The following is a 25,569-nucleotide window of genomic DNA, read 5'->3' as shown; positions in this document are numbered from 1 at the left end:
GCCAGCACTTTCATGCACATACAGGGTTTATGGCCCAAGATGGAGTAATTTACCAACTGATTTTTTAAGTAGAACTGGTGATACAATGAGACGGATGTTACAACAAATTCCTGGTGCATTAATGTAAGTAAAAGAGTGTAATTGCCATACGAGTAGAAATTATTAACACCATTTGGTGGATGATGGAATTCTTTCACCCCTGTTTTGTTTCTTATGCCAAAGAGCTCGTCTTTGTGCATCGTGCAGTAATCTCAGGCACTTTAACAAAAGAGTAGAGGGTGGGGTGGGCACTAGAGACAGAAGAAAAGAAAAGGGGAGAAAGAAAAGGCTTTACCAAGTACCAGTCAGCTTATTAGATTTACTAGCACTGACCTCTATACCATGCATCAGATTAGAGAAATTTAACAGCTGCTCCCTCTAATGTTTGCCTCTGTTATATGTATGCAGTTTTCCATAGCTGAGGCTAATGAGACTGGGAAATAACATTTGGCAAATCAAGAGATTTTAGATAGAACAAGTTTTATCTTCATGCAGTCAGCTAGTTGATGACACGACTGAATTTGGACCTGAATTGGCAAATCAGCTGAGCCAGGCAATATTTATATATACTTTCTCTGCAATGGATGGCAACATCACTAGATAGAGACATGAAGCATATATAGGCCTAAAAAATATCCAAATATCTCCACACATAAACTTGCATTGATCTTTATAAGAAGTGATGTGATGGATGGATTAGAAGTGCAATAACTGAAGTTTTGCTGTCACTTAGATCCAATCAAGAAAGACTGCTAAAAATACACATGTAGTGATCAAAGCAATATTTTGTTTACTTACATGTGTAAGTCTTTATTATTTTCATGCTTTTTAAGATACACAAAATTAAAGACAAAACAGACTATACTGAAAACATATATTTTGTATAGTGTGTTCACTGCACATTTCATTGTGTACCCTGCATTCAAACTTTATGCTATTCTCAACAATAATAAAATATTAATTACATAAAAAATTTAAATCATCCAAAAAATTTAAAGGCAAGAAAGAGTAAATAAAAAAGGTCACTCATGCCTTATTGTCTGATTTTAATTCAAACAAAACTCTGGATGCATTATTTCTTATGGATTCCACTATTTCAAGCCCACCCAAACTGCATACACAATATCTCAAGATGATGTCAGAAAAAGAAACTTATAAAGAGTTTATAAATGGAGAAAATACTGACAACATAAACAAGTTCACATTTTCCTTCAATTGCTATGGCAAAATACCATCAATTTTGTTTTTCTCTGAGAGCTCGAGATACACTCTCATTGCACACAAATTGCTCATATTTAAATTAATCACAGATAAAGCATTTATATGGAAAAGATGGAAAAAACCTTGCAAACTGCTCATGATTTAAATTAAATTTTAAACATTAAAATAGTTCTGACTTGTTATCTTGGTGTCATCATTCAAGTGTTAGGTGAGGGTGGCAACAAAGAGAGGGTATGACCCATAACATTTTTTCAGTCTTTCATTTATAGCACACTGGACTCACCTCCACAATGGGAAACTACAAATTCACCACCATCATCATTATATTATTATAAGCATGGGATATTCTGCTTGCTTAAAAAAGTTATTTAATATTACTATTTCTAAAAAAGAGCTAAAGTGTTAATTCTATTATTATAGTATTAAATGCTATTAAAAGGTTAAGTTTATAAGATTAATAATGTTAAAAAATAAAATGATTTGTATTTTCACTCTGAGATGAGTAACACTTTTAAAAGAAATGATACACAGCAAGACTTATGCATCCAAACCCTGGTAATCAGTCATTCTAAACATTTAAAACTTTTTGACATTAAACAGAAATCACAATTTAGCTTGTAAAATATATATAAGAACAGTGGGGCTTTATGAACTGAAGTATGATAGGATAATGATGGGATTATTAGCACAATAATGAGTGGAAAGTTATCATAAATAACAAGTCTTTTCAATCAAATACTGATAAATAGATGTTCTTCCTTTAAATTAACAGAATCTGTATCAATTTTATCTTCACATCTGCATTTTACTCCTTGTACCAGCTAGCATTACATTTGTGAATAGCACTTAACCAACATAAAATAGTCTGTAAAGTTTACAAAAATACAATTATTATAAAACAAACAGAAAATATAAAAATATACAAGTGCAGTACTCAACTAATTACCTACAAACTGGTCTAAAATGGCCACTCGTGGAAATAATAAAAAGAAAACATACAAACTGTCTCAGCAACCTATGCTTTTAATCTATGCTAATTTCTGCTTATGAAATAAAATTCAAAAAGTCATAGGCTGTATAGCATTTTTGCTTATTCTGTTCTTGGATGTGTTTATTAAAGTAACTCATGCAAACTTTACATGCTTTGTAGATGTATATTTATAGTATTGATAACGTATCTGCATGTATGTATCCTGAAGCAAATCTGTCATGGTATGGCAGAGATGCGAGTCTATAACTCGGCAGTAAAGCACAATTCCAAGTATGCTCAGCAGAATGCAGCAGATAAAAAGGAGCACTGACAGCAGTTTCCGAGGAAGCATTTCATCTGGAAAAAGTGGAAAAAAAAAGGCTACAAATTACATGGCACGATGGTAGAGGACCAAACTTATAAATTTGTTAATATTGTAATAAGAAGAACCTAGCAAATTTACCTTCAGATGATGTAGAAAGCATGATGCTTTTCCAAAAAAAGTTTTGCAACTCAAAATATTTTTCAGCAAGTGATTATTAGCATAGTCCTATGACTGCCAAGATATTCACAAACGAGGGTATGGGGGGAAACTACAGGAAATAAATAGCTGTCTTTGATGCAAATTGCTGCACAAAGTGTTGGATTCCAACAAATCAGTTTTCAAAAAAAATTGCAAAACAAACATCATGTTTCATATGACTACAATGAAAAAGTCTGAAAAAAAATTATAGGATGACTTGAATACCAAAAGAGAGCATTATTAATATTTGAAGAATACTCTCACATCAAATGTGTCTACAACCCTTGGGACAGCGTTATAAATGAGGTTATACAAAGCAAACTCTTTGTTCCTGACTTTAAAAACAAAAATCAGTTGAAAAGCATGCCAGGAATTATAATTAATACAGCTGAGTTTTAAGGAAGTTTGAATGTCAAACTGGGGATTTATAGAAAAATAAAGCTGATTTACAATTAAACCAAGATCTTCTGGAATAAAAGCAATGCAGAAAAACGTAACCAAAATTTTTTCTGTTAGTTACACAAAAGATTTGAAGGTATGCAAATATTTTAGTTTCCCTGAGGTGAATTTTTTTCATAAGTAAAAATTAAAGTTGAAAGTAATTTATAAAATGTAGCTACTTTGTATGTTGCTGCCTTGCTGCCTATGTGTGGGATCCACCACTGACTCATGGAATCTGACTTGTTTCTTCTCTCGGTCTGAGAATCATAAAAATTATTGTGAAAATTACACTTCATGTAGGAACACCTTTGGGAGACGTTTCTTGCAGACACTCTTTTCTCTCAAATTAAATAAACTTAATAGTTAAAATCAAATAGTTAAATCAAAGAAATCTTTAAGCCAAATTGTAAAACAATTAAAATGTTAAGGTCACCTGAATTTTTGCGATGTCGCAGAATAGAGACAGGTGACCCCTCCAGGGTTGGTGTGACTGGAGCTAATTCTTCAGAGTCTTGGGTCTCAGGTGATGAGCCATCCTCCCCACCATTGCTGAATGCTTCCAATGAATCTTTAGAATAAAAATTTGTAGCTTTTTGCTTTTGTAATTTCATACACCTTTAAATAAATGATGGAACCAGAGACAAAATGGAGGAAAAGAGCTTCTATAGAACAGTGATCACCAGCAGAATATGAATGTGTGGAAAAATGAATCATTTATAAATGACCACAAGTTTTTGAATCTATACAAGACACATGCATGGCATAACAAACCTGATCACAAATCACATAAAGATGCATTACTTGAGCTTTTGGCTTAGAAGCTGTACAGAAAGTCTCAATGACACAGAGTTTTGTAAGTTTTTATCATATTTTTTCCCTTTTGCTCTTTTTGACTTCCCTCTTTAGACACACTTTAAGGTGAAGAGGAGAATAAAAAGTGAGAGTATATACCTATATACTGTTGCTTTCCAGCTTCTGCATACAAAGATGCAAACAAGTCTAAACTCTCTTTAGTCTTAGGATGATGTTCTCCCAGCACTTGTTGTCTCATCTGAGAGCACTGCAAGACATAGTTTGATGCAGAAATATGAAACTTTGCAGCTATAGTCAAGGGATTTAAGGAAACACTGTTAAAAGCTAGTGCGATAATAGCTCGCACTAATATTTTTACTGTTATTTGAGTCTTTCCCTTCATCTGGGGCAAAAAACAGCTAGAAAGAATATAAATTATACAAAAATACATTAGAAAATTAAAAAGAAACTATCAAAAGTAAGATAAAAATAGCTCTTGAAATTATCCACTTTGAATCTGTAAAGGGTTTAAAAATAAAACACCAAAAACATCTACTGTAACACAAATGCGTTTTACCTTTCCAGCATATTCCATAGCCAGTTGGGGTCTGAAATTGTCCAAGCAAATAAGAAAAAAGATAAACACGCATTCCAAGGTTTTTTTGGTACTTTATTATGTATTAAAAATTTTTATATAAACTTTCAGAGACATGCAGCATCATATATTTAAAAAACCAAAATCATAGTCTCACAAATTCTGCATGATCTGGAAAAACGTTTCAAACAATATTAAAAATGTCAGTAAAATGTAATAGTGATACTTTTCTTGCCTCATCATCCACACTTTTTTTCACTTGACTTCAGACATCAGTAAAAGATTTAGCAAAACACACTGTTTGTGATCCATGCAAAGTTTGGCCAAGTGCTCAAACTCCTCTGCTCTTAGAACTTCAGCTGTCAGATCATGCACTTCTGTAGTTGGTTCTTCCTTCCTTTTCGTCAACTGCATCTCATCTGAAAGGGTTACAAAGTAAGTAATAATGATGATTTATTTCTGAATATGGAGATTTCCCCCCACCCAAGTTTTGTTTTTGTATTCTGTCCCACACATTCATTTTCAGTGTCAATATAATGAGATCTATAATGTTTAACAATTTCATTTACTCAACTTTAATCCTCAATCCAATGTTTTTATAATACTGTTTTCAATTTGTTTGGAATAGTTAAGTATTTGCATATATGTGTGTGTGTGGTAGCATGTGTTGTATGCACCTGAATGCTTGTAAAGAATCCTTAAAGCAAGATACATTTAGTTATTATAAAAAGACCATGAAAGCATTACATGCACAGCAAAAACACGTTTGTACCTAATTTCTTTTGAATCTCTTCTGTATTGATCAAAGCATTCTCATAGTATAACTTTTCTGCTTGGATGAAATGGATAGCTTTATCATCTAGAAAGCTGTAAAGGAAACATCTTTGTACAAGTCAATGCTATCTTCTAATTAAAGATACTGACCCTTTTCAACTACATTAAAAGCTAGAAAAAAAGTTTTTATTTCCACACCTTCCCACCCCCCCCCCCCAACCAACAAAAATATTTTAAGCATCAATGATGATTTGTAAACTTCAGCCACAGCTGAAATAAAAAAGAAAAATTAAAAAGGGATTTCTTTACAGAATAAGCATTTTTAAGTTAAGGTCCTTATTTACGAATGTTAAAAAATGTGAGAAAACATATTACTGCTTATACAGTTTAATCATTCTCTTCCTTACATTTAACAGCACCAAAAATTAAACAAATTATGGCAGGATACATTCTTGCATTTCATAGTAGATTTCAGCAATCTGAAAAACAGAAAGAAAAGAAAAACTTACAAAAACAATTGCAAAAAGATAAGACAGAGGTGTAATATTTAATATTTTGTTAAAAGACATAGGAGGAATAATGATAATAAACTTTGCAATTTATATAGTGCATTCTGGTATAGGACATGCTTAGAGCTTGGCACAAAAAACTAGGGCAAGTTAAGAATCAAGGAAAATATAGAGATATGTGAGATGTGTTACTCTTCTGTGGAGCTTCCATGCTATTCACAAGTATAGGAGTAATGACAGGGCTTAGATAAAAAAAAAGAAAAAAAAGATAGACAAAGTTGTGAGTGTAATAATACATGAAAATTATGGTAAAATGTAATAATAATAAGGATGCATGAATAGCATAAAGTCCCAGTATGGCCAGGCAGCCATGTTTCACACTACCAGTCCATGAATATAGAATACAGCTATAGGACAAGGGGGTAAAATAAAAGCACTTTCTCACTCTTGTTGAAAATGCAAACAGACACAAGCAGCACACATATCTCAACCATGGATAACATAGAACTGCAGCAAAAATAGAGTTACTGCAAAGCCCTCTTCAAACCTGGAACAGGCTAAATGGTTCAAACTAAAAATGATAGGAAGTTCTGCTGGCTGTGTCCAGCAAAAGAGAAGGATCACTCATCAAAATTTTTGGTGCAAACTTTTGGCAGGTGTGGGATAGTGTGGTCTACTTAGGAATGATTAAGATGTCTCAGTGGTGAGCAGACAGTGAGTAAGATATGGAGAGAACCTCCATTGCAAATTACACTAATACCATTTTTTATCAACGTGGATTAATGTATTCCACGCTTGTTTAAAGAAAATGCAATGATGAGATGTATGCCTCCAAGAAAACACCTAGCTATTAACTTGAAACAGCACTATTCCTCTCTCTGTACACTCTAGAGAACTATGTGTTAAATATAAGAGGCAAATAAATTTTCAACTTTTGGTGATCTCTGACAGAGAGAGGATGATGTATATATGTGACGAGAGAGATGAATGTATATGTATACCTGTACTCATATATGTGTGTGTGACAACTGTATTATTTAAGTGTACACCTCTGTTTATAACTCACATTTCTCAGGCATTGAGGAAGTAGTACAAATCTGGTTTCCCTGGATAATCCAAACAAGCAGTTGAGGTAGTGCTTTAAAGCTTCCTCTTTTTTGCCCTGTCTGTCCAACATCACACCCTGTGCAAAAAGTTGATTTCGACCTTCTGCATCCAATGCTGATTTGTCTCCCAAGCTTGCTTTTAAATGATTACAATTCAAGAAACATACATTATGAAACAAATCAAATAATTTAAAGATATTTACTATGCCACAGTGATTCAGAATTACTGATGGCTAGCTTCCTATTTTTTAAAATAGCAAAACTTAAATTACTGGAGTGTTCATGCTTACACTTGCATGATTGCTTATGCACACACATATATGCAATGATTTGTTAATGTTTATTGGATAATAAGTTCATTCCTCCAATAATTATACATGAATTGTAATATTTATTTATAAGATTTTAGTTGGTGACTTTTTTCAACAATCATTTTCTGAAGCTAAGGCTTTCAATTCTCCTAATAATTACATTTAATGCTCCATGAGTTTTTTGTTGTTTTTTTAAAGTATAGTGAGACTCTGTATTGTTTACTGGACTTGCTTTCTTCTATTTCTTTCTTCAGATTGTCTCTTGTCTAAACAAAGCTTCATGTGTGAAGCTGTGCAGTCCCAACCCATATTATTTCTATTATGCTACTGCTGAAAATTAAAGAATTAAAAAGCTACACACTTTGGCATAGTATCTTGAAAAGGACAACAATTCATTTATACCACAAGAATTAAAAAAAAAATCATACTTTTTGTGCCTTTGATCACAGATTCCTCTGATACATGTTCATTTCCTGCTTTAGGACACTCCAAATCTGACAATGTCTCTTGTAAATCACATGCTTCACCTGGTTCTAATGGGCATTTCTTCTCATTATTCAACTCTTGTACTGTGCAGTTTGAAGAATTATAATCACCAACTTTTATCACATTTGCTGAATTCACATTTTCATCTCTGTGTGAAAGTTCAAATGCACCATCCATGTTTGCATGAAGTGACATCAATTTACAACGTAGCATAGATACTGTCTATGAGAAAGGGTCACATCTTTATACAGATGAAGTTTTAATATAACCCTGCAAACAACAGCAAAATAGACAATTTGAATAAATCGTTCAATAACTGCTTTACAGGTTATACTGTTTAATATTACTATTTATCTTAGTGTTATTTCTTATCGGCTTTTACAATGCACAACATCTTTATTAATCTCTTTTAGGAAATTAATTAATCTGCCATGCGAATATGATATCAGACATTACATGATGGTTATGTCTAAAAAAACAAAACAACAAAAAACAAAATCGGGGGCGAGTGCAGGATGTATAAAAACCTAATTATCTAACATTATATTACGAAAGCAAAGATCGTCTTTAATCTTCAAGAATTCAGTATTGTTTTAGAAATTCCACCTTTACTTTCCTAGTTTCCTACAATAGTAGTAATAAATCATACTCGCACACTGTTCACACTCAAAAAAGTGTCGATTGTACTGCATGCATATGTCCCATAAGATTGCAAATAAAGCGAGAAGATAGTATGATCGTCACACGGGTGCTTTAGTGTATCTTAAATAAGCTTCAAATTAAATCAAGCGTGACGTACCTGACTTGTGTTACCTGTTATATTCATGCCGAAGCTAAGTGTGTAAACAAAAATAGCCGAAAACCATATAAGAAGAATACACTATGAAAATACGTCCTTCTGAAGATAACAAGTTTAGGTGTAGCTTCGTTTAGAGGATTTGGGTCAGTAAATTCCCCAAATATAGTTTCATATTGACTTTCACAAATTGATATTTTGTTTTTAACAGAATACATTTAGATATACATTTGTTTTAACGTGAATACTGTCTCTGTACGTATTTCCTCATAAACCTAGCGGTTATCGAAACTACGTCACCGAAGAACAATAACTCTTGTCAGGTGGGAAGAAACAAACGCGGACGTACTTCGGGATGTTCGTCGAACAATGAAATGAAAACAAACATCCTGGAGACGCGCCCAAGACAGTTAAGACTGCCAGGTCGTGGTGGTCATATTTTACTCTTCATTAGTTTATTTTAAAAAATATATCAATTTTTTGTGATACAATTTCGTTTATAAATTCAATTTGAAAATAACTGCAGTACAGATGGGAGAAAAAGCCGAGATTAGTAAGACTAAGAACCAGGAAACAAAACATAAGATTATAACGGACATAGCCTTCCAGGAAGTCTTAGTTGAGAAACACTGCGTATCAGAGGAAGATTTTTGCTTCACCACATTAAGCTTATTACATTTATTCGTATCACCGATGTTGAGTATTTGTAGATAATGTCTTTACAACTATGCCAAATATTACTAACTGTATGTGAAAACATATATATATACTAGTTAATGTGATTTTAATATTTTGATGTTCACTTTGCTGATCAAGTTTCTTAATTTAATATATAATAAAACTAAACATATACTGCCTATTTCATTATCTGGAGAAAAAAAAAATGGTGAACTTATAATCAGAGAAGAATGATTTTTAGGGTAATGGAACCATTAAAGTGAAAAGCTGATCGAATTGAAAGATGATTAATCAATAGTTAAAATTGTTCTTGTGTTTCTCAGAGTTTGTTTTTAGATACACTGTAGTCACTTTCACCCATTTTTAGTTTTGTTTGTATCTGTTACTGTGATGTGTTGAAAGTTCTTTATCTCTGATGCTGTATACTTTCAGGGTAAAAAATTTACTATCATTTAAATGGCTTATTGGTTATGCATTTAATTGTAGACCCATCTGCTGATGAGTCTTCAACCAGTTCAGTGTATTGCAAAGTACAACATCCACAGGATTACATAACCAGCCAAATGATATATTTTTTCAATAGAAATCATTGATGACATGCAAGTCCAGCGTTATCTTGCCATGTTCAGTGCTGTTCTTCTCTGGCTTGGTCTTCTTACGTTGATTACATGTAACACTGCGAATAGGCAGTTCTTACATGAAAATGATGAGTTTGTTGCCACCAAAAATGTTGACAGTGATACACTTTACTTTGAAAGCGCGAGAAAAGACAAAGGATTAAAAGAGGCTGCTAATAATAATTGCACGTAAGTACAAATAATTAGTTGCCTTTCTTAAAATAGTGTTCTTTGCTTTTTTTTGCAATTCTGAGTATAGAAACATTTCTGGCTTGTGCTAATGATATTTAGACTTAAAAATACATTTCTAACCAATTTTTGTTTGTGGACTTCTTGTTAAACCTATTTTCATCACTAAAAAGGTTACACAAAGTCACAAATCTGTGCTGCATTCAGTAACAGATGAATTAGTGTATGAAGTAGTAATCTCATCTTTTTGTGAGTTTATGGTGTGGTTACTTTTGTGTGTTAGTTGTTTGAAAGCTAATTTAAGACCAAAATTATTTTCAAATTAGCTTAAATCATTACAGCATAGTTTTATTAATTTCCAAAACATGAGGGAAATACTCATCTACATTCACAAAATAAATCCTTAAATAAAATTTCTCCCCTACTTTGAGATGAGATTAAAAGCCTAATTTCCATATTGACCTTAAATTATTAATATGTGCTTTTAAGCTGTTGCATCATTTGTGACCTTCAGTGCTGTCATATTTAAGTTTAAGTCTAATTGTTCTTTTCCCTTAAAAAGATAGCATCCTGTCAACTTGAAGAAAGTAAGAATAACTTTTGACATTGAAAGACTCTTTTTTTTTTTTTTATATTTTATGACCTGTTGTTCTCAAATACACTGCTTCAATACTGAGATCATTTCTGCTGCATAGTTTTTTGTTTGTGAGAATAAGAGAGAGGGCATTGCTATGGGAAGTTTCTGTAGCTGTATTATTGTTGTAGACTTTATTTCTTATAATGCAACAAAATCTATTCTTTGGGTTTACAAATTTTTTTAAATAAGTTTATTATTTAGTGTAAGAGGTAAATGGGGAGTGTCTTTTTATGTTCTAATCATGGTCTTTTTACACATGATATATTGAAGCATTCTTGCTGGAAAGCTATATTTTAGTTGATACATATTCTACTACAGAAATTTTTCTTCTAATTATTTTTTTTTATACTTGGTGTTCGTGACATGAATAGGGTTGTAGAGTCTCCAGAGGCTTTTAATTTGTGGTTGTGGGTCTTGGCCATTGTGTAAAAATTTAAGGCTTTTACAGTCCTGCAGGATGTGTTCTACAATGAGCAAGTCTATTTGGGATTTTTTTTTAACCCCTTTGTAGTTGGTAGTCTGTTGAGTCTAACGAATTCTTTGAAAGGAAAAAAGTTTCCACTGCATCTTTGGTGACTGTCAGTGTAGGATATCATGTTTCATGAGACTTTACATGCATCTCTTACTGCAATTCTCATTTCAAACATTACATTCCACCTCTACTTTTATTTCCTTAGCTATATTCAATTTCACAACAGCTTAGAGAAAGTGCAGGAATATAATTCTTAGAAACAATGAGTAAATAGGGAAACAGAGAATGAAATACACATAGAGACTTTCTGACAGGAAGAAGACAGGAAAGAGTGCACACATACTAAAGTATACACAGGTTGTAAAATACGTACATCAGAGAGAAAAAATGGAGGCGAAAAGGAAACATTTATTTAGAAATCGGTACTAAAATTTGACAAATGAATATTGGACAGATTGCATGTGAAGATGTAGTGGTCTTTTATAATATAATTTGATGGGAAAATAGTCTTTTGTAAAGTGATATGTCTGAACTGATGAGTTGATTAGATCTTTGCACCATAAAATTCTCTCCATATCAGGGAGAGGGTGTTATATAGGGAAAGATGCATGAAAATAATGTGGTGGTTTATTATGGAGGTATTTTAGTAATTAGGCAGTTATATTGTTTTTGTTGACTTTTTAAAAGTTTTGTCATCAGAACTTCCTCTCTCTAATAATGCACTTAGTAACAATCACTTCTTCATGTGACAATTTCTTTTACATTTTTGTTCTTACTATTTAGGAGTTATCTTTCTTAGCTTTCTTAGTTACTGTTTATTCAGAATGAGAAGTGTCAGATTCTGCTTTTGAATTACATCTTTGTATCACTTACAGAATCTCTATTGTGGAATCAATACCTCAGAACCTGACATATAAACCAGATGAATATATCCACCCCTCAACATACTCTGGTCTGAAGGCCTTACTTGAATTAGCAAAAGAGTCAGTTCATATTGCCTCTTATTACTGGACTTTGAGAGGAAAGGATGTCGATTTCTATGATGAGACAGCTGATGAAGTAAATAATAATTACTTTTAAAATATTTTTTAGTGCAGTATGGATAAAGTGGTTGTGTATATACTGTAGTACATTTTGTTTTGTTTTTTTAAAATCTGATTTATTAAGACGATTTTTATTTAAATTGTGATTGTTAATGTTGGTAGTTTTCCTTAAATTTAAAAAAAAAAGTAGTGCCATTTTTAACTTTTGTATATTTCATAAGGTTGAAAATAGACTTGTTGCTCAATGATTTTAGACTCATTTTATCTGAAGATTTCATATTTTGTAATTTTTGAACAGTTATTACATACCTCTTATTTTAAAGAGGATTTAAAATTTTAAACATTCTTTTATTTTTGGCATTTGCAGGGAGAAGATATTTTCAATACTCTTATGGATCTAGGGATGTCAAAAAAGATTTCCATAAAAATTGTTCAGAATGAAGAAAACAACGACACAGCCCTTTTAGCTGAGAAAGGTAAAAATACTTAAGGTGTTAGCTGTGAAATACAGCGGGAGAAGGAACTCAGCAGGTGTAGGGTGATTCTTTTTTTGTCTTCTGACATTAACATTTAGAAAATATAAATAATGAGAAGTATAATTTTTGATGAATTTCTCATTTGTTGTACATTTCAGCCTTTGCAGAGGTACAGACATTAAATGTGACACGGTTGTTAAATTCTGGAATACTGCACACAAAGTTCTGGGTGATCGATGGTCAGCATTTCTACATAGGTAGCGCAAACCTTGACTGGCGGTCTCTCACACAGGTTTGAGCAACGAATTTTGTTTTTAGATTACCTGTTAAAGATGAGCAAAATTTTATGGTCACACACAGGTTTGCATCACTCTTTCTTTGTTTAAGATTTCCTTTTATTTTAAATTTAACCCAAAATATTAGATTCCACTTAAAATGAGAAAAAACGGGGATACACCACCTCACAAGTGTTTCATTAAGTAACATCAATTTAAACATAACCCTAGAGTGCTTTACGGTTTAGATATTGGTATTCCTGTATTGTATCACAACCAATACTGGAATTTATGTCATCCCTGTGATCCATGTGTAGATTGGTCAGGCTGATAGCCTCAGTCTGCATACTGTAACACGTGTCCATGGGTGCATAAAAGTTGGGGTTCATCCTGCTGAACTTGTCCATGACAAATGTACATATTGTATGCAGGCTTTCTGCTTGACCCGCCTGTAAGTGAATTATGGCCCAAAATAACTTTCATCTCAGAACTTTAAACCCTTCTTATTCTGCTATTTTAGATCAATTTAAAAAAAAAATCTGGAACTGAGTGAGAGGTAAAAAAATACAATGTGTCTCTCTGTGTGTGTGCATGCTTATGCATGTATGCAGGCATTTTATGTTTGTTTACATGTATTTATTCTGTAAATGTTTATTTTTGTAATAGGGAAGCTGTTCAGTGGCACATAAAAAACCAGCGCAACAGTGGCATGTGTTTTGGACTCTGTGTTTTAGTAGGCAATCCCCAAATCTGCTCAAAATTGTTTGAATGGCCTAGATGCTATTGTTTATTCTGTAGGTGCAACACATGCTGACAAGACTTGCAAGAAACATTTGTTTGCTGCAACAATTTAATTAAGCGACTTTGTAGGGGTTTCTGGGCATTCATGCTTGAATATCCACAATGACTGAAGATTCTTTTTTGCATTTGCACATGACCCTGTGGTTTGCCACTTTCTCACTTTTCTTTGCTGCTAGGCCAACACCAGAAAACATGCCTGCAGAAATGTCCCTCGTTTTCTTAAGGGAACCAATACACATGTATGCTTCTTCTGTTGGGAAGAAATTCTATACTGATATAGACGGTGCCCTTACTGAACAAAGATAGGATTCTGGCCGCCCTGAAAATCATTCCGCTTCTAAGGACATTAACCCCAACGAAGATAGACAAAGACAAAAGAGAGTTACATCCCTTGATTGTGGAAATGGAAGCAGTGATGATGATTCAAGTGCTCGCATAAACAATAAACTTTCTTTTCTACATTGGAATGTATGTGGACTGCAAGGTAAACTAACGAACAACGATTTCCTATCCTTCATAATGGCATTTGACCTTATTTGCCTTGTAGAAACATTTATGGAAAACTTTACTTCTACAATATTTTCAAATTTTCACTGTTTCTACAAACCGGCTATTAAATTTAATAACCAAGGTCGTCGTTCGGGAGGTCTGTTATGTCTAATTAACAATAATCTGATACCATATATTACAAAAATAGACACAAATTTTCATAATTTGATTGTTTTTCGAATTAACAAAATCTTATTTAATCTTGATAAAGATATTATCTATATATGTGCATATGTACCACCTGAAGGCTCTCCCTTTTACCCATACTTTGGTATTATCAATGGTTTTTCCATTATTGAAGAATGCCTGGTGGAGTGTATGCAAAAAAATGGGGATATGTATGTCATTATAGCTGGAGATTTGAATGGTCGGACTGGGTGCTTGAACAATAATGATTCTACTGATGCTGACTTTGTCACAGAGTTACTTGTACCTGATAGCCATTCTGTCAAGTCAGATAGACTTTCACATGACCCAGTGGTCAATCAGTATGGGAAGCTTTTACTTAATCTATGTGCCTCTTTTGAGCTTTATATTTTGAATGGTGTATGTCATGGCGACCGTGATGGTTGCTACACCTACATTGCTGATTCAGGACATAGTGTTAATGATTACTTTTTAATGTCAAAAGAACTATTTTACACTCATAATGAAGCTATCTCATTGTTTGTTAAACAGAGATTTGATTCTGATCATATGCCTGTAAATTTGCAGTTAAACATGACAGATAGGGAACTGACAGGGAAGTCATGTGAAGTAACAAAAAAGAAACATACACTAAAAACATTCTTTGCCTGGGATAATAATAATGCCTCTAAATTTATAACTAATATGAATAAAGAAGAGACTATATATAGTTTAAATCAGGCAATCCAATTGATAGACACAGACATAAATGGGGCTCTAGACCTATTTAATGGCTGTATTAAGGAAAATGCTAAGTGTATGGAGAAATGTATCAATATTTGTAAAAAAGAAGAAACAGACAATTGGTTTGATCATGAATGTAAAAAAGAAAGACAGTTAGTATGGAAAGCCCTTAAAACATTTAGAAAAACACTTCATGAGGATGACAGACATACATATTGTAAAAGAAGAAGAGAATATAAAAACTTATTGAAAAGAAAAAAGAAGTTATTTAATGAATCAATAATACAAAAGTTAAAGTCTGCCATAAAAAACCAACAAATGTTTTGGACCACACTACATAATATGTCTGCAAAGCGTAGTAATTACAACAACAAGATTTCCCTTGATACCTGGTATCAACACTTCAAAAAACTACTTGAGAAAGACATTGGCTGCTCTAATAATGATACACCAGAAGTTAATGACAACATTTTTGACCGACCAATTTCAAAAGAAGAAGTATTGCATGCTCTACGAAGAATTAAGAATAATAAAGCTGCCGGCCCAGATATGATAATTGGTGAACTCTTAAAACATTCATGCTCTATTGTAGTTGATTTTTTCCATAAATTTTTCAACGAATTATTTAACAAGGGTGTTTTTCCAGAAAAATGGACAGAGTCAATAATGATAACTTTATTTAAAAAAGGAGATAGGAGTAACCCTAACAACTATAGGGGTATTTCCATTTGTGATGTAGCTAGCAAAGTGTATGGTTTCATAATTAACAACAGACTACATGAGTGGATGGATGAAAAACAGGTTGTGGGGGAATACCAAGCAGGTTTTAGGAAGGGATACTCAACTGTGGATCATATGTTTACTCTATTGGGTTTGATTCAAAAACAGTTTGCTCTCAATCGTAAGTTATACGTAGCATTTATTGACTTTGAAAAAGCGTTCGACTCAGTTAACAGACATTTACTATGGCATGTTTTGTTAAAAAACGGGATCCCAAGTAAGCTGTTTAAATCTATTAAAGCCATGTATAATAATGTAAAAGTAAGAATCAGCTGTGGAGCACAGCTAACTGACTACATAAACTGTACAAAGGGGGTCAAGCAAGGGGATGTGTGTAGTCCTGTATTATTCTCTCTCTTTATCAACGAAATGGCAATCAAGATAATCCAGAACGGAAAGCATGGAGCCTCCTTATCTCTAGATTACTTAGAACTGTTTATATTACTATTTGCAGATGATGTTGTCTTGATAGCTGAAACAGTGATTGGGCTGCAAAACCAGTTAAATAACTTAAGTATAGCTGCATCTACCTTGGACCTAAATGTGAATCTAGATAAAAGTAACATTGTAGTCTTTCGCAAAGGAGGGTTTTTAGGAACTAGAGAACGTTGGACTTATAACAGCACTGTAATGCCTGTTGTTAATGTATACAAATATCTTGGATTGTTGTTCACTACTAAGCTTAGCTTCTCGGCTGCATGTCAAGATTTGGCAAACAGAGGAAAAAAGGGCTTACTTTTAATAATGAAAACTCTTAGATCATATAATAACACAAGTGTAGATGTATTTTTGAAACTTTTTGACGCCCAAGTTCAACCTATCTTGCAGTATGGTGCAGAACTATGGGGATTAGACAAGGCATCTCATTATTGTGAAGAAGTCCACCTTTTTGCCTTAAAACTCTTCCTAGGGCTAGATGGCCGAACCCCAAATGATTTAGTGTATGGTGAACTGCATAGACACCCAATTACAATAAACTCAGTTAATAAATGTGTTCGATATTGGCTGAAATTAGTCAGAATGAACGATGAAAGACTGCCCCGTAAAATCTACAAAATGTTATTTGATTTAGATACAAAAGGAAAATCTAACTGGGTATCTAATATTAAAAGAAAGTTATTTTCATTGGGGTTTGGTTTTGTGTGGTTAAATCAAGGGGTACAATGTGAAAGAATGTTTATAAATAAATTTAAAGAACGACAAGTTTTGTGTAGATGGCAAGAGTGGGAGGACCATATCACTAGTAGTGAGAGATTTTCCTTTTATGCTACTTATGGGATTTCAGGAGCTGTCAAGAAATATTTACAATTAGACCTTGATTATTATTTGTTGACAATTCTTGCTAAATTTCGGATGGGTGTATCTAATATTGCTGTTCATTATTTTAGATATAGAAGAAATAATCCACTTGACCTTTTATGTCCATTATGTAAATTAAGTGAGGAAGATGAAGTTCATTTTGTTTTGTGTTGTGAAGCCCTACATCATTTTAGAATAAGATACTTACATAAAAAATGGTATACTAGTCCAAATAAATTTAAAATGAGTTTGCTACTAGCCTCATCAAATGAAAAAGTTGTTAAAAATCTGGCATTGTTTCTCCTCCATGCCTTCCAGTTTAGAAAATCTACAATTGAAGGCAAATAAGCAATTATGAATGTATTTTCCTTCTTTTCGCAACCATGTACTGATGTATGAAATATTGTATTATTTTGAGGTTACTCCCCCTTCAAAAAGGGCAATGGCCCATTGAATAAATTACTTATGACTTATGACTTATGACTTCTTCTGTTATGATTCTTCTGCAAAAAAATAGGTTTTATGAGCTCCTTCACACACAGCTCTAGCCGCTCTTGCAAAGCTTTCCTACTGACCCAACCATTGAGACAGTCTTCCAGACTCCATCACAACAGTGAGCTGTCTGTATACTTCTTCATGGTGGATGGTTAAAGATAGGCTAGTATTTTTTGTGCACCACTCTGTAGTTCAAAGATGTACCCTAAACTGTACCTTTTTACCCTCCTAGGTGAAGGAGTTAGGAGTTCTTGTATGGAACTGTTCATGCCTTGCGAAAGATGTGGAAAAGCTGTTTGACGTCTACTGGTACCTTTCAAAGCCAGACTCTTCTATTCCTCCTGTATGGCCACCTAATTACGCTACTTCCATCAACATGTCTAATCCTGCTGTTGTTTCCCTTAATAATACAAAAGCAAGGATATACATATCGGTAAGCAGTAAGTGTGATAACCATGTAGATGTTATTTTTCAGCTTACTACAAACTTGTTTTAACGACCGTTCTAGAAATATTAGTTTTTAACTTTAAACAATTTTAGTTGGAAGTCTGGTACTATATCCAACATTTTAAACAAGGATTTTCACTTGTGATTTCAGGCTTAAGGATAATGAAGAATGTGAAGAATTTGTAGTAACAGTAAAGCAATTTTTAAAAAATCTATCAGGTAAATATAAACCAAATTTGTTAAGCTGTAACATGTTGAGCTTGTCATGGAAAATATTGTAGAGCCTGAAGAAATTAATTGATTTTAGAAGTGGCATTATTTTATTTTAAAATCACGATTGACATGTTTATTTGTTTCAGTTTAAATTTTGCCATTTGCTGTTTATTTTCTAGAGCTCTCCACCTCAGTTTTGTGCCCCAGGAAGAACAAAAGATCTTGAAGCAATTACCCATGTCATTGAACAAGCTGAGCTCTTCATAAATATTGCTGTTATGGACTACTTACCTGTTAGACTTTATTCTGATCCAGGGTAAGTAGATCATCTGTCTTATATCTTTAGCTGTCTATGTAGCCTTGACACCAAGGGCAAACTGGGGGTGGTTCACCTCGTAAGAGGTATAGGTGTGTCCTATGGTTACTCTAATAAGGACTACTTCCTCTACGCAGGATGGCACAAAGGCAGGCTGTCAGAAAGACAGGGAAGGGTGACCTGTAACTTATTTTGGCTCAGAGTGTCCCAATGGTGCTGCCACAGGAACTGAGCATAGGCCGAGAAGATAGATTTAGTCTGTCTGTCTCTTTCAGGCCCTTTGTTGATAATATATCTCAGCAAATCTCTGTTGCATGTGAGTCTTGTGAGTGATCTGATGCAATACAATCAAGATTTTGCATTAATATTCTGTTTACTTTGGCAAGGAAGAATGTGGCTGTCTACAATACAAAAGATGTTTAGCTCTAAGTTTAGATAAACCTTGATGTTTTTAATGTCAGATATTGGTCTACAATTGATGATGCCCTACGACAGGCTGCCTCCAGTTCCCGTTTTAACATCACTGTGAGACTTCTTGCAAGCAAGTGGAACCATACTATGCATGACATGTATGCCTACCTCTGTTCTTTAGCAGTTTTACGAAGTGCACTTCGTATTTCAGTGGTAAGTACTCCATAGAAGAATGCAAACACATTTCTTTTTAAGATATTACCACTGATTGTAAGGGAAAATTTGATGAGACGTGTATGAGTGCAAACACATTTTAAAACAAAAATTGTTCTAAGATAAAAAAATTTAGAAAAAGCATTTTTCATGTGTTTGTTTAGTTGACTTCAGTATTCTAGTAAAAAGAGGAAAAATGTAAAATTGTCTACCACTGTATCAGTTCAGAAGAAAGCTTAAGCTCAGCGTCTTAACAACTATAGCCTTATCACTGTTGGTCATGAGAGTACTGAAGGGAAGCATTGATTGCTGCTGAAAAATGTCCTCTGCAATATGCAAACCAGAACAAAAGAAGCATTGATGATGCCAAAGTGTTAATCCTCCATAATCCATACTATGTATAAACACCTATGCAAAACTGCTGTTTGCTGATTAGTCGTCAGATTTTAACACCATCCAACCATCTCTCCTAGCTAGATGAGTCCTTAATGATTTTTCCTTGATCATCAGCTAGTGTCATGGACCATTCCCTTTCTGGTTGTTAGGTAACAGTGAGTTCTTGTCAATGGCACTCCATCCCAACGTGCTGTTCCTCACCCAAAGGCTGTGTTTTATCCCTGCTTTAAACCTGTATACCAACAGCTGTGACGCTAACCACAAAGGACAGTATCCTGTCAAATTCTTTGATCAGACTGCACTAGTGGGCCAGTTGACGCCCATTTTGTTTCTTTGGTTGAAGTTATCTTAGACTTTAATGTCAGTAAAACCTTATAGATTGTCTTTTATTTTTGTTGAAATTCTCCACCAAGTCCCATAACTGTTGTCCATGATGAGGAAGTGGAAATTTGTCGACACATTTAAGTACCTAGTCACCATCTTTGGCAGGAGACATCACTGAGATACCAGCACTTACGCTATTTTGAAGACAGTTCAACAGCACCCTTTCCTTCTCTGGAAGCTGAAATCTTTCTGTCTCCCATGGATTTCTTCAGCTATTTATAAATTTCATAGATTGTGCTATGTCCTTCTTGTTCATCTGTTTTTAAAACAAATTACAAATGAAGTACAAGAGCAGCTTGAATTGTGTTGTATCCACTTGCTCCACAGTTGTTGGAACAGTTCAGACAGACCTTCAGACTTTGTGTAACAGGCAGACATATTTGAAGGTGTCTGCGATTCTGTGTGATGTTAAATATGTTTTGTCAGAAGATTTCTGTCAACTTTGGTCGGCCTCCATTCTATGTACCTGCATGTAGGACCAACAGAGTGAGACTGTTTTTCGTTGTTTTGGCTGTGACTTCTGAATGCTACTGTGTGCAAATGAATGTAGGTCATATGCGAGTCTGAATCATGATTGTATGGCAGTCTGTCTAGTGGACCAAGTATGAGTGTGTATTGGTGTTGATTGTTATTGTGCTATGTGGTACTAACCCTTGCTTTGCTAGATAGCTGCTACTTATTTCCCTCTGGGATAAATAGTTGTATCTTGTCTAACAAGAACACCTTTTTGTTTATTGTTTCAGAAACTGTTCGAAGTTCCCGTGTACTCAGAAGATCAAGAGAAAATACCCTATTCTCGTGTGAATCACAACAAGTACATGGTCACAGACAAGCATGCTTATATAGGTAAGTATCTTGTCATTCTAGTGAAATTCTTCCATTTCAGCAACAGCATCTCAGTTATGGACTAGACTTCATATCAGCATTTATGCTTATATGCAAAATGGTAAACAATCTTTACAATACTATTTAGCAGAAAATCACTTTTGTGCACGCAAATGTAAGCAGACATTTTCACTCACACACACACATGTATATACACGCACGCATACATTTTTGAGGATGCCACTAGAGATGTTTCATTTTCTTTTGTCAAACTTTCAGGAACATCCAACTGGGTAGGAGATTACTTCATCACTACAGCAGGTGTAGCCGTTGTGGTAGACCAGCCACAATATAACACCACACGGGGAAACTTGAGGAAACAGCTTGAGGATGTCTTCATGAGAGACTGGCATTCCCCTTACAGCCATTTTGTGAACTGCTCCCATTGTCCTCACCTAGAGCAAGATGGCCATGCTGAGCTGTAGCTGCATAGAGAGTGATAAGCCTTGTCTGTCAGAAAACATTTTTTTAAACTGTTTTTTCTTTGCCATATGAGACATTCCATCAGACATGAGACAGAATAATGTGTGGACCTCCCTAGCATTTGCTGTAAAATTGCAATGTACCGGCCACATTATAACACAACATGTGTATTCACCTGCATTGTAAAAGAAAACAGTGCATTGAAAATGTAAGAAATTGCTATTAAAAATGTGACTGAATAATATTAATAAGATATAATCATAGACTCAGGCAGCTATGTATATAAATTTAAGCCCAGGCTTGTCAAACGTAGTATCACAAAGTTCACTTTTCTAATGTTCAAGATTATAGTAGTACACATAGTACACACAGCAATATGATAGTAGCATAATCACAATAGCAGAACAGCTTCCGCCAGGTTCTGTTCAGTGGTGCAGACGTCATCAGCTGGACGAGGCAGCAGGAGGACGAGGTACACTTGATTGATGAGTCCAGGTTCGCACAATGATGGCAGATAGCGAGTGACAATGCTCTCCACTCGCATGGTGACCCGACCTTGCAGCAGCAGTAGATTCAGCTGCTCGATTGACCACCGTGCTTACCAGACTTGGATCCCATCGAGTAGGTTGGCAACATCCTGGGGCGTCAGCAGCTCACAAGCAGCAAACGTGGCCCAAGTGTTCCAGGTCTTGCAGCAGACCATCTCCTAAGCAATTCTAGTCACATTTGTTATTCTCCATGAGAAAGATACACTAAATGATTGGCACAAATGGCGGCCACACACGAATTTGGCTGTGTCAAAGTGCACTGACAGTTCCCAACTAAAGTGGGGTTGTATGACTGCCCTTATCTTGCAATTGGTTTACAAAAGAAATTATGCTCACATTTCAATGTTAAATGATGGAATTCAAATACGTCACAACAGAAACAGTTACACTAGTTGGTTACACAAGTTTTCAAATGCGGTATTCACAGGAACACAAGTAAACGCTGACTGAAGTGCAAATCATGACGGAACTCTGTCGGCTCTGGTGCCGCTCACAAAGAAGTTTCTGGATCGTTCCCAAGATTACGAAGTGAAAACCTTTTTTTGTCCAGAACAGACCACTCTGGCAAATTTATTGTCACCCTTCTCACTTAACTACGTACTGGCCACAACTGCCCGTAGGTGGTCAAGCGTTTTCTTGCCTGCATTTCGAATACTTGTTTTCTACAAAAACAAGTCGCAAGTAGTATGTTTAAAAATACGTGGCTATTCGGTAGCTACATATAAAATATAGTGAGCTAAGCAGAATTACACAACAAAATGTAAAATGTTGGCAATTGGTGGTAGTTTGCTGCATTCACTGTTAGCCCAAGAATAATGAGAGAGTAAATATGTCCACAAGACAAAGTTTAGGACTTGAGGAGCGGAATGCTTGGAATTTAGGAGCGAACGGTTGTTTACTAATGTGTGTTACTAAGGCGGATGTCAGCATTACGCAGGGAGTGTGGAGCTAATGTCAAACTTTGTAAAGATCAATCAGTTCTACTGCCAATAAGAAAGCCATAATTTTTATGTCTCATTTTTGATTGCTGCGAATATACAATAGATTTCTAATTCAGTTTTTTTTTCAACTGAGTGTTGTTCCTGTCACATACATTGAAATATACTTTTTCATCCTTATTTTATTGACTGCTACCAGGATCAGCATTTAAAAGCTTAGCACGTTTTGTTAATTTATACTGGTGTTGCACTGTCAGTTGTAAATGCTAATGCTTCAGATTAATTAAATTTGAGTTACCATGAATGAGAGAAATACTTTTATTTGCTTATAGCTTACATTGTATGCTGCATTTTAAGTGCAAGATTTGTCACTTTTATTGTGAACACCTCACACCATGCCGTCCTTCTTGTGTGGATGTACTGGTGGATAGTGGGAGGGGGAATGGCTTTGATGCAGAATGTTCTCATCTTTTTAATGCGAGACATATAAATATATTGTAGCGCCTAAACTGCTGTTTGATTAAACATTTTAAATGCTTTTTAACGATTTAGCTCTTCCTGTTGTTTTTTTAAATCAGAGTAAGAGGCATTTATTTGAGTGTACAAACAGGATAAAAATCTCAATTCGTGCCACAATGATACTGTCTTTTGCAGCTACTCACTGGGGAGGAGGGAAGCAAACGAAAAAGAATATGTGGCCACCGAAATCATTCTAAAGAGGGCTTCAAACCCTCCCTCTCTATAAAATAGACATACATGTATCTCAATTTTTTGTGGGTTTTTTTTCAGTGAGATACCGATTACATGCACTTTTTCCTATATCCCGTCTTAACCAGTTTCGGGTGTGATAACCTGGGTATCAGAGAGTCCAAATCTGCAACAAATGGCGAATGAAAGTAGCGAATACTCGACGAAGTGCTGAACTTCTCAAACGCACTTACAGTATCCGTTATGCATTTTATACGTTAAAGTTGCGGCTCTTCATGTTACGCGAAAGCAACTGAAAAATTAAGAATTCGCACTTAAAACATTCCAACAGCAAATAGTTCCTGTAGGTCCATTCTAATTTATTTCAAAAGACCTCTGTCATTTGCAAGAGTAGTGGGGAGCAAAGGTTTTTCTTCTAATGATTGGATAGTGTGACGAAACTGCGGGTAGAAGTTACCACTGTAAGATCGTGCGGTTAGCTCATAGCAGCTAACACTTTCTCAAGTGTGGGGAAATCCTGCTGGGGTGGGCACAGTTTTTTCTTCGTGGGCCTGTCTCAAAATCCTAAACTTTGCGGCGGGCCGGTAAGGTACCAAACACTCGCCGTGACTACACAACAAATCTAGTGAAAGAATGCGTACATAATGATTTCTACCTTCCGAATTTAAGGTGAAAAGTGAAGCTATTTAAATTCGCTCACAATAAACATTTATATCGTCTTTCCTTTGAAGGCAGCTGCCGCCGATGATCTCTCACAGCTCCATCAGAAACGTCAGACGCGTTGTTTGTTATTTTTGTACTTTTTCTGTTACACTATTACGGACTGATGATTCCTCACAATAAGTCGTATTTGATAAATTAGTTTCCAACCAAATTAATCTAAGTTAAATTTTAAAAAGTTATTAAAACAAGTTCAGTCGGCGGGTATACTTTGCCCCCCCATGCTCTAGTCCAGAGAGCCCGAGCTCGTCTTCTTTCGGTCGGTTAAACAGAATTCTTTCTCCATCGTTAACCTGACTAGTAAACTAAAGCTACTACTTTCGACGATTCTGCTTTCGCTACCAGGTATTGATGCTCGCATGACTGTTTACAATGGCACTGATGCCTATACTGTGCAACAACAATCGGTGTTCACTGATGCACAACCAGATTACATAAACAGCAATTAGCATACATTCAGAAAAGAAATGAACCTGTCAACAAGTCCATTAGTGATAATAAAAAACCAAATTGCAAAATACATCGATGCAAATCAAGCACTCACTCTCATGCTTTCTACTCACTCGCATGCAACACAGCTGGACAAGTAATATAAATTATTATTAAAACACAGAAAGAAAAACTTTGTCGAGCACAATAGAATCAAATATAGATATATAAGACAGATAAAAGGAAATGAAAACAGACCAGTAAAATATTCGAATATTATGCATAAAAATACTCCTTTCCCCCATTCAGGTATTCTCTGTAGCTCTGAGTTTGGAATCAGGGAGAATGAATCCATCCTCACGTTCCCGGGACATAAATACTTGCCCAGCCTCGCCTACAAACATTGCAAAGAACAACAACAGGTCAAAACTGCGACTTGATTATATATAAATATAGAGATATATGTTATACATATAGCTGCCCCTGGGCCATCATGGGTAAGTACAGTATAAGTTGCAAGCTGTCAATACCTGACTGCCTTACTGCGGTCTGGGTGTTGCTGTTCACTAAGACACTGACTAAGGTGTTGCTGTTCACTAAGACACTAAGGTGTTGTTGTTCACGAAGTCTGGCAGTGAAAGGGTAAATAAAACCCACACACGTGCATACATACTACGGCATATGGTATGGAGGGCTGACGAGAGCCATCACAGACAGACGACTTCTCCAGCTCCCTTGTAATTATAAATTATTTTGCCAGTAGATAATAATATTATGTTTACAATTCAATTGTC

At 34.8% G+C, this 25,569-nt stretch overlaps 2 protein-coding genes across 7 annotated transcripts; one reads left to right on the top strand and one right to left on the bottom strand.

Moving 5' to 3' along the window:
• Positions 1-823: 823 nt before the first annotated feature.
• LOC112570495 lies at positions 824-8,702 on the bottom strand. Of its 3 annotated transcripts, none has more exons than XM_025248932.1 (11): positions 8,567-8,702; positions 7,710-8,037; positions 6,931-7,106; positions 5,804-5,834; positions 5,354-5,440; positions 4,880-5,000; positions 4,564-4,594; positions 4,146-4,254; positions 3,628-3,762; positions 3,374-3,451; positions 824-2,587 (listed from the first exon to the last, which is right to left on the bottom strand). In XM_025248932.1, exons 2-11 carry the CDS (start codon positions 7,978-7,980, stop codon positions 2,385-2,387), a joined length of 1,242 nt encoding a protein of 413 aa, XP_025104717.1. In that variant the 5' UTR covers positions 7,981-8,037; positions 8,567-8,702; the 3' UTR covers positions 824-2,384. The 3 variants fall into 3 exon arrangements, with proteins under 3 accessions (XP_025104717.1, XP_025104719.1, XP_025104718.1); XM_025248934.1 differs by having other exon boundaries at positions 6,931-7,047; XM_025248933.1 differs by lacking the exon at positions 8,567-8,702 and adding an exon at positions 8,417-8,529.
• On the top strand, positions 8,680-23,465 carry LOC112570494 (phospholipase D3-like). 4 transcript variants are annotated; one of them, XM_025248931.1, is made up of 10 exons: positions 8,680-8,709; positions 9,825-10,047; positions 12,032-12,215; positions 12,567-12,675; positions 12,834-12,967; positions 17,977-18,177; positions 18,584-18,720; positions 19,182-19,344; positions 20,868-20,970; positions 21,229-23,465. In XM_025248931.1, exons 2-10 carry the CDS (start codon positions 9,839-9,841, stop codon positions 21,432-21,434), a joined length of 1,446 nt encoding a protein of 481 aa, XP_025104716.1. In that variant the 5' UTR covers positions 8,680-8,709; positions 9,825-9,838; the 3' UTR covers positions 21,435-23,465. The 4 variants fall into 4 exon arrangements, with proteins under 4 accessions (XP_025104716.1, XP_025104713.1, XP_025104714.1 ...); XM_025248928.1 differs by lacking the exon at positions 8,680-8,709 and adding an exon at positions 8,819-8,986; XM_025248929.1 differs by lacking the exon at positions 8,680-8,709 and adding an exon at positions 8,868-8,986 and having other exon boundaries at positions 9,728-10,047.
• The last annotated feature ends 2,104 nt before the right edge of the window (positions 23,466-25,569 follow it).

This window comes from Pomacea canaliculata, linkage group LG8, assembly GCF_003073045.1.
Source record: "Pomacea canaliculata isolate SZHN2017 linkage group LG8, ASM307304v1, whole genome shotgun sequence".
Classification (NCBI taxonomy): Eukaryota; Metazoa; Mollusca; class Gastropoda; order Architaenioglossa; family Ampullariidae; genus Pomacea; species Pomacea canaliculata.
This window is presented reverse-complemented; position numbering and strand designations above follow the sequence as displayed.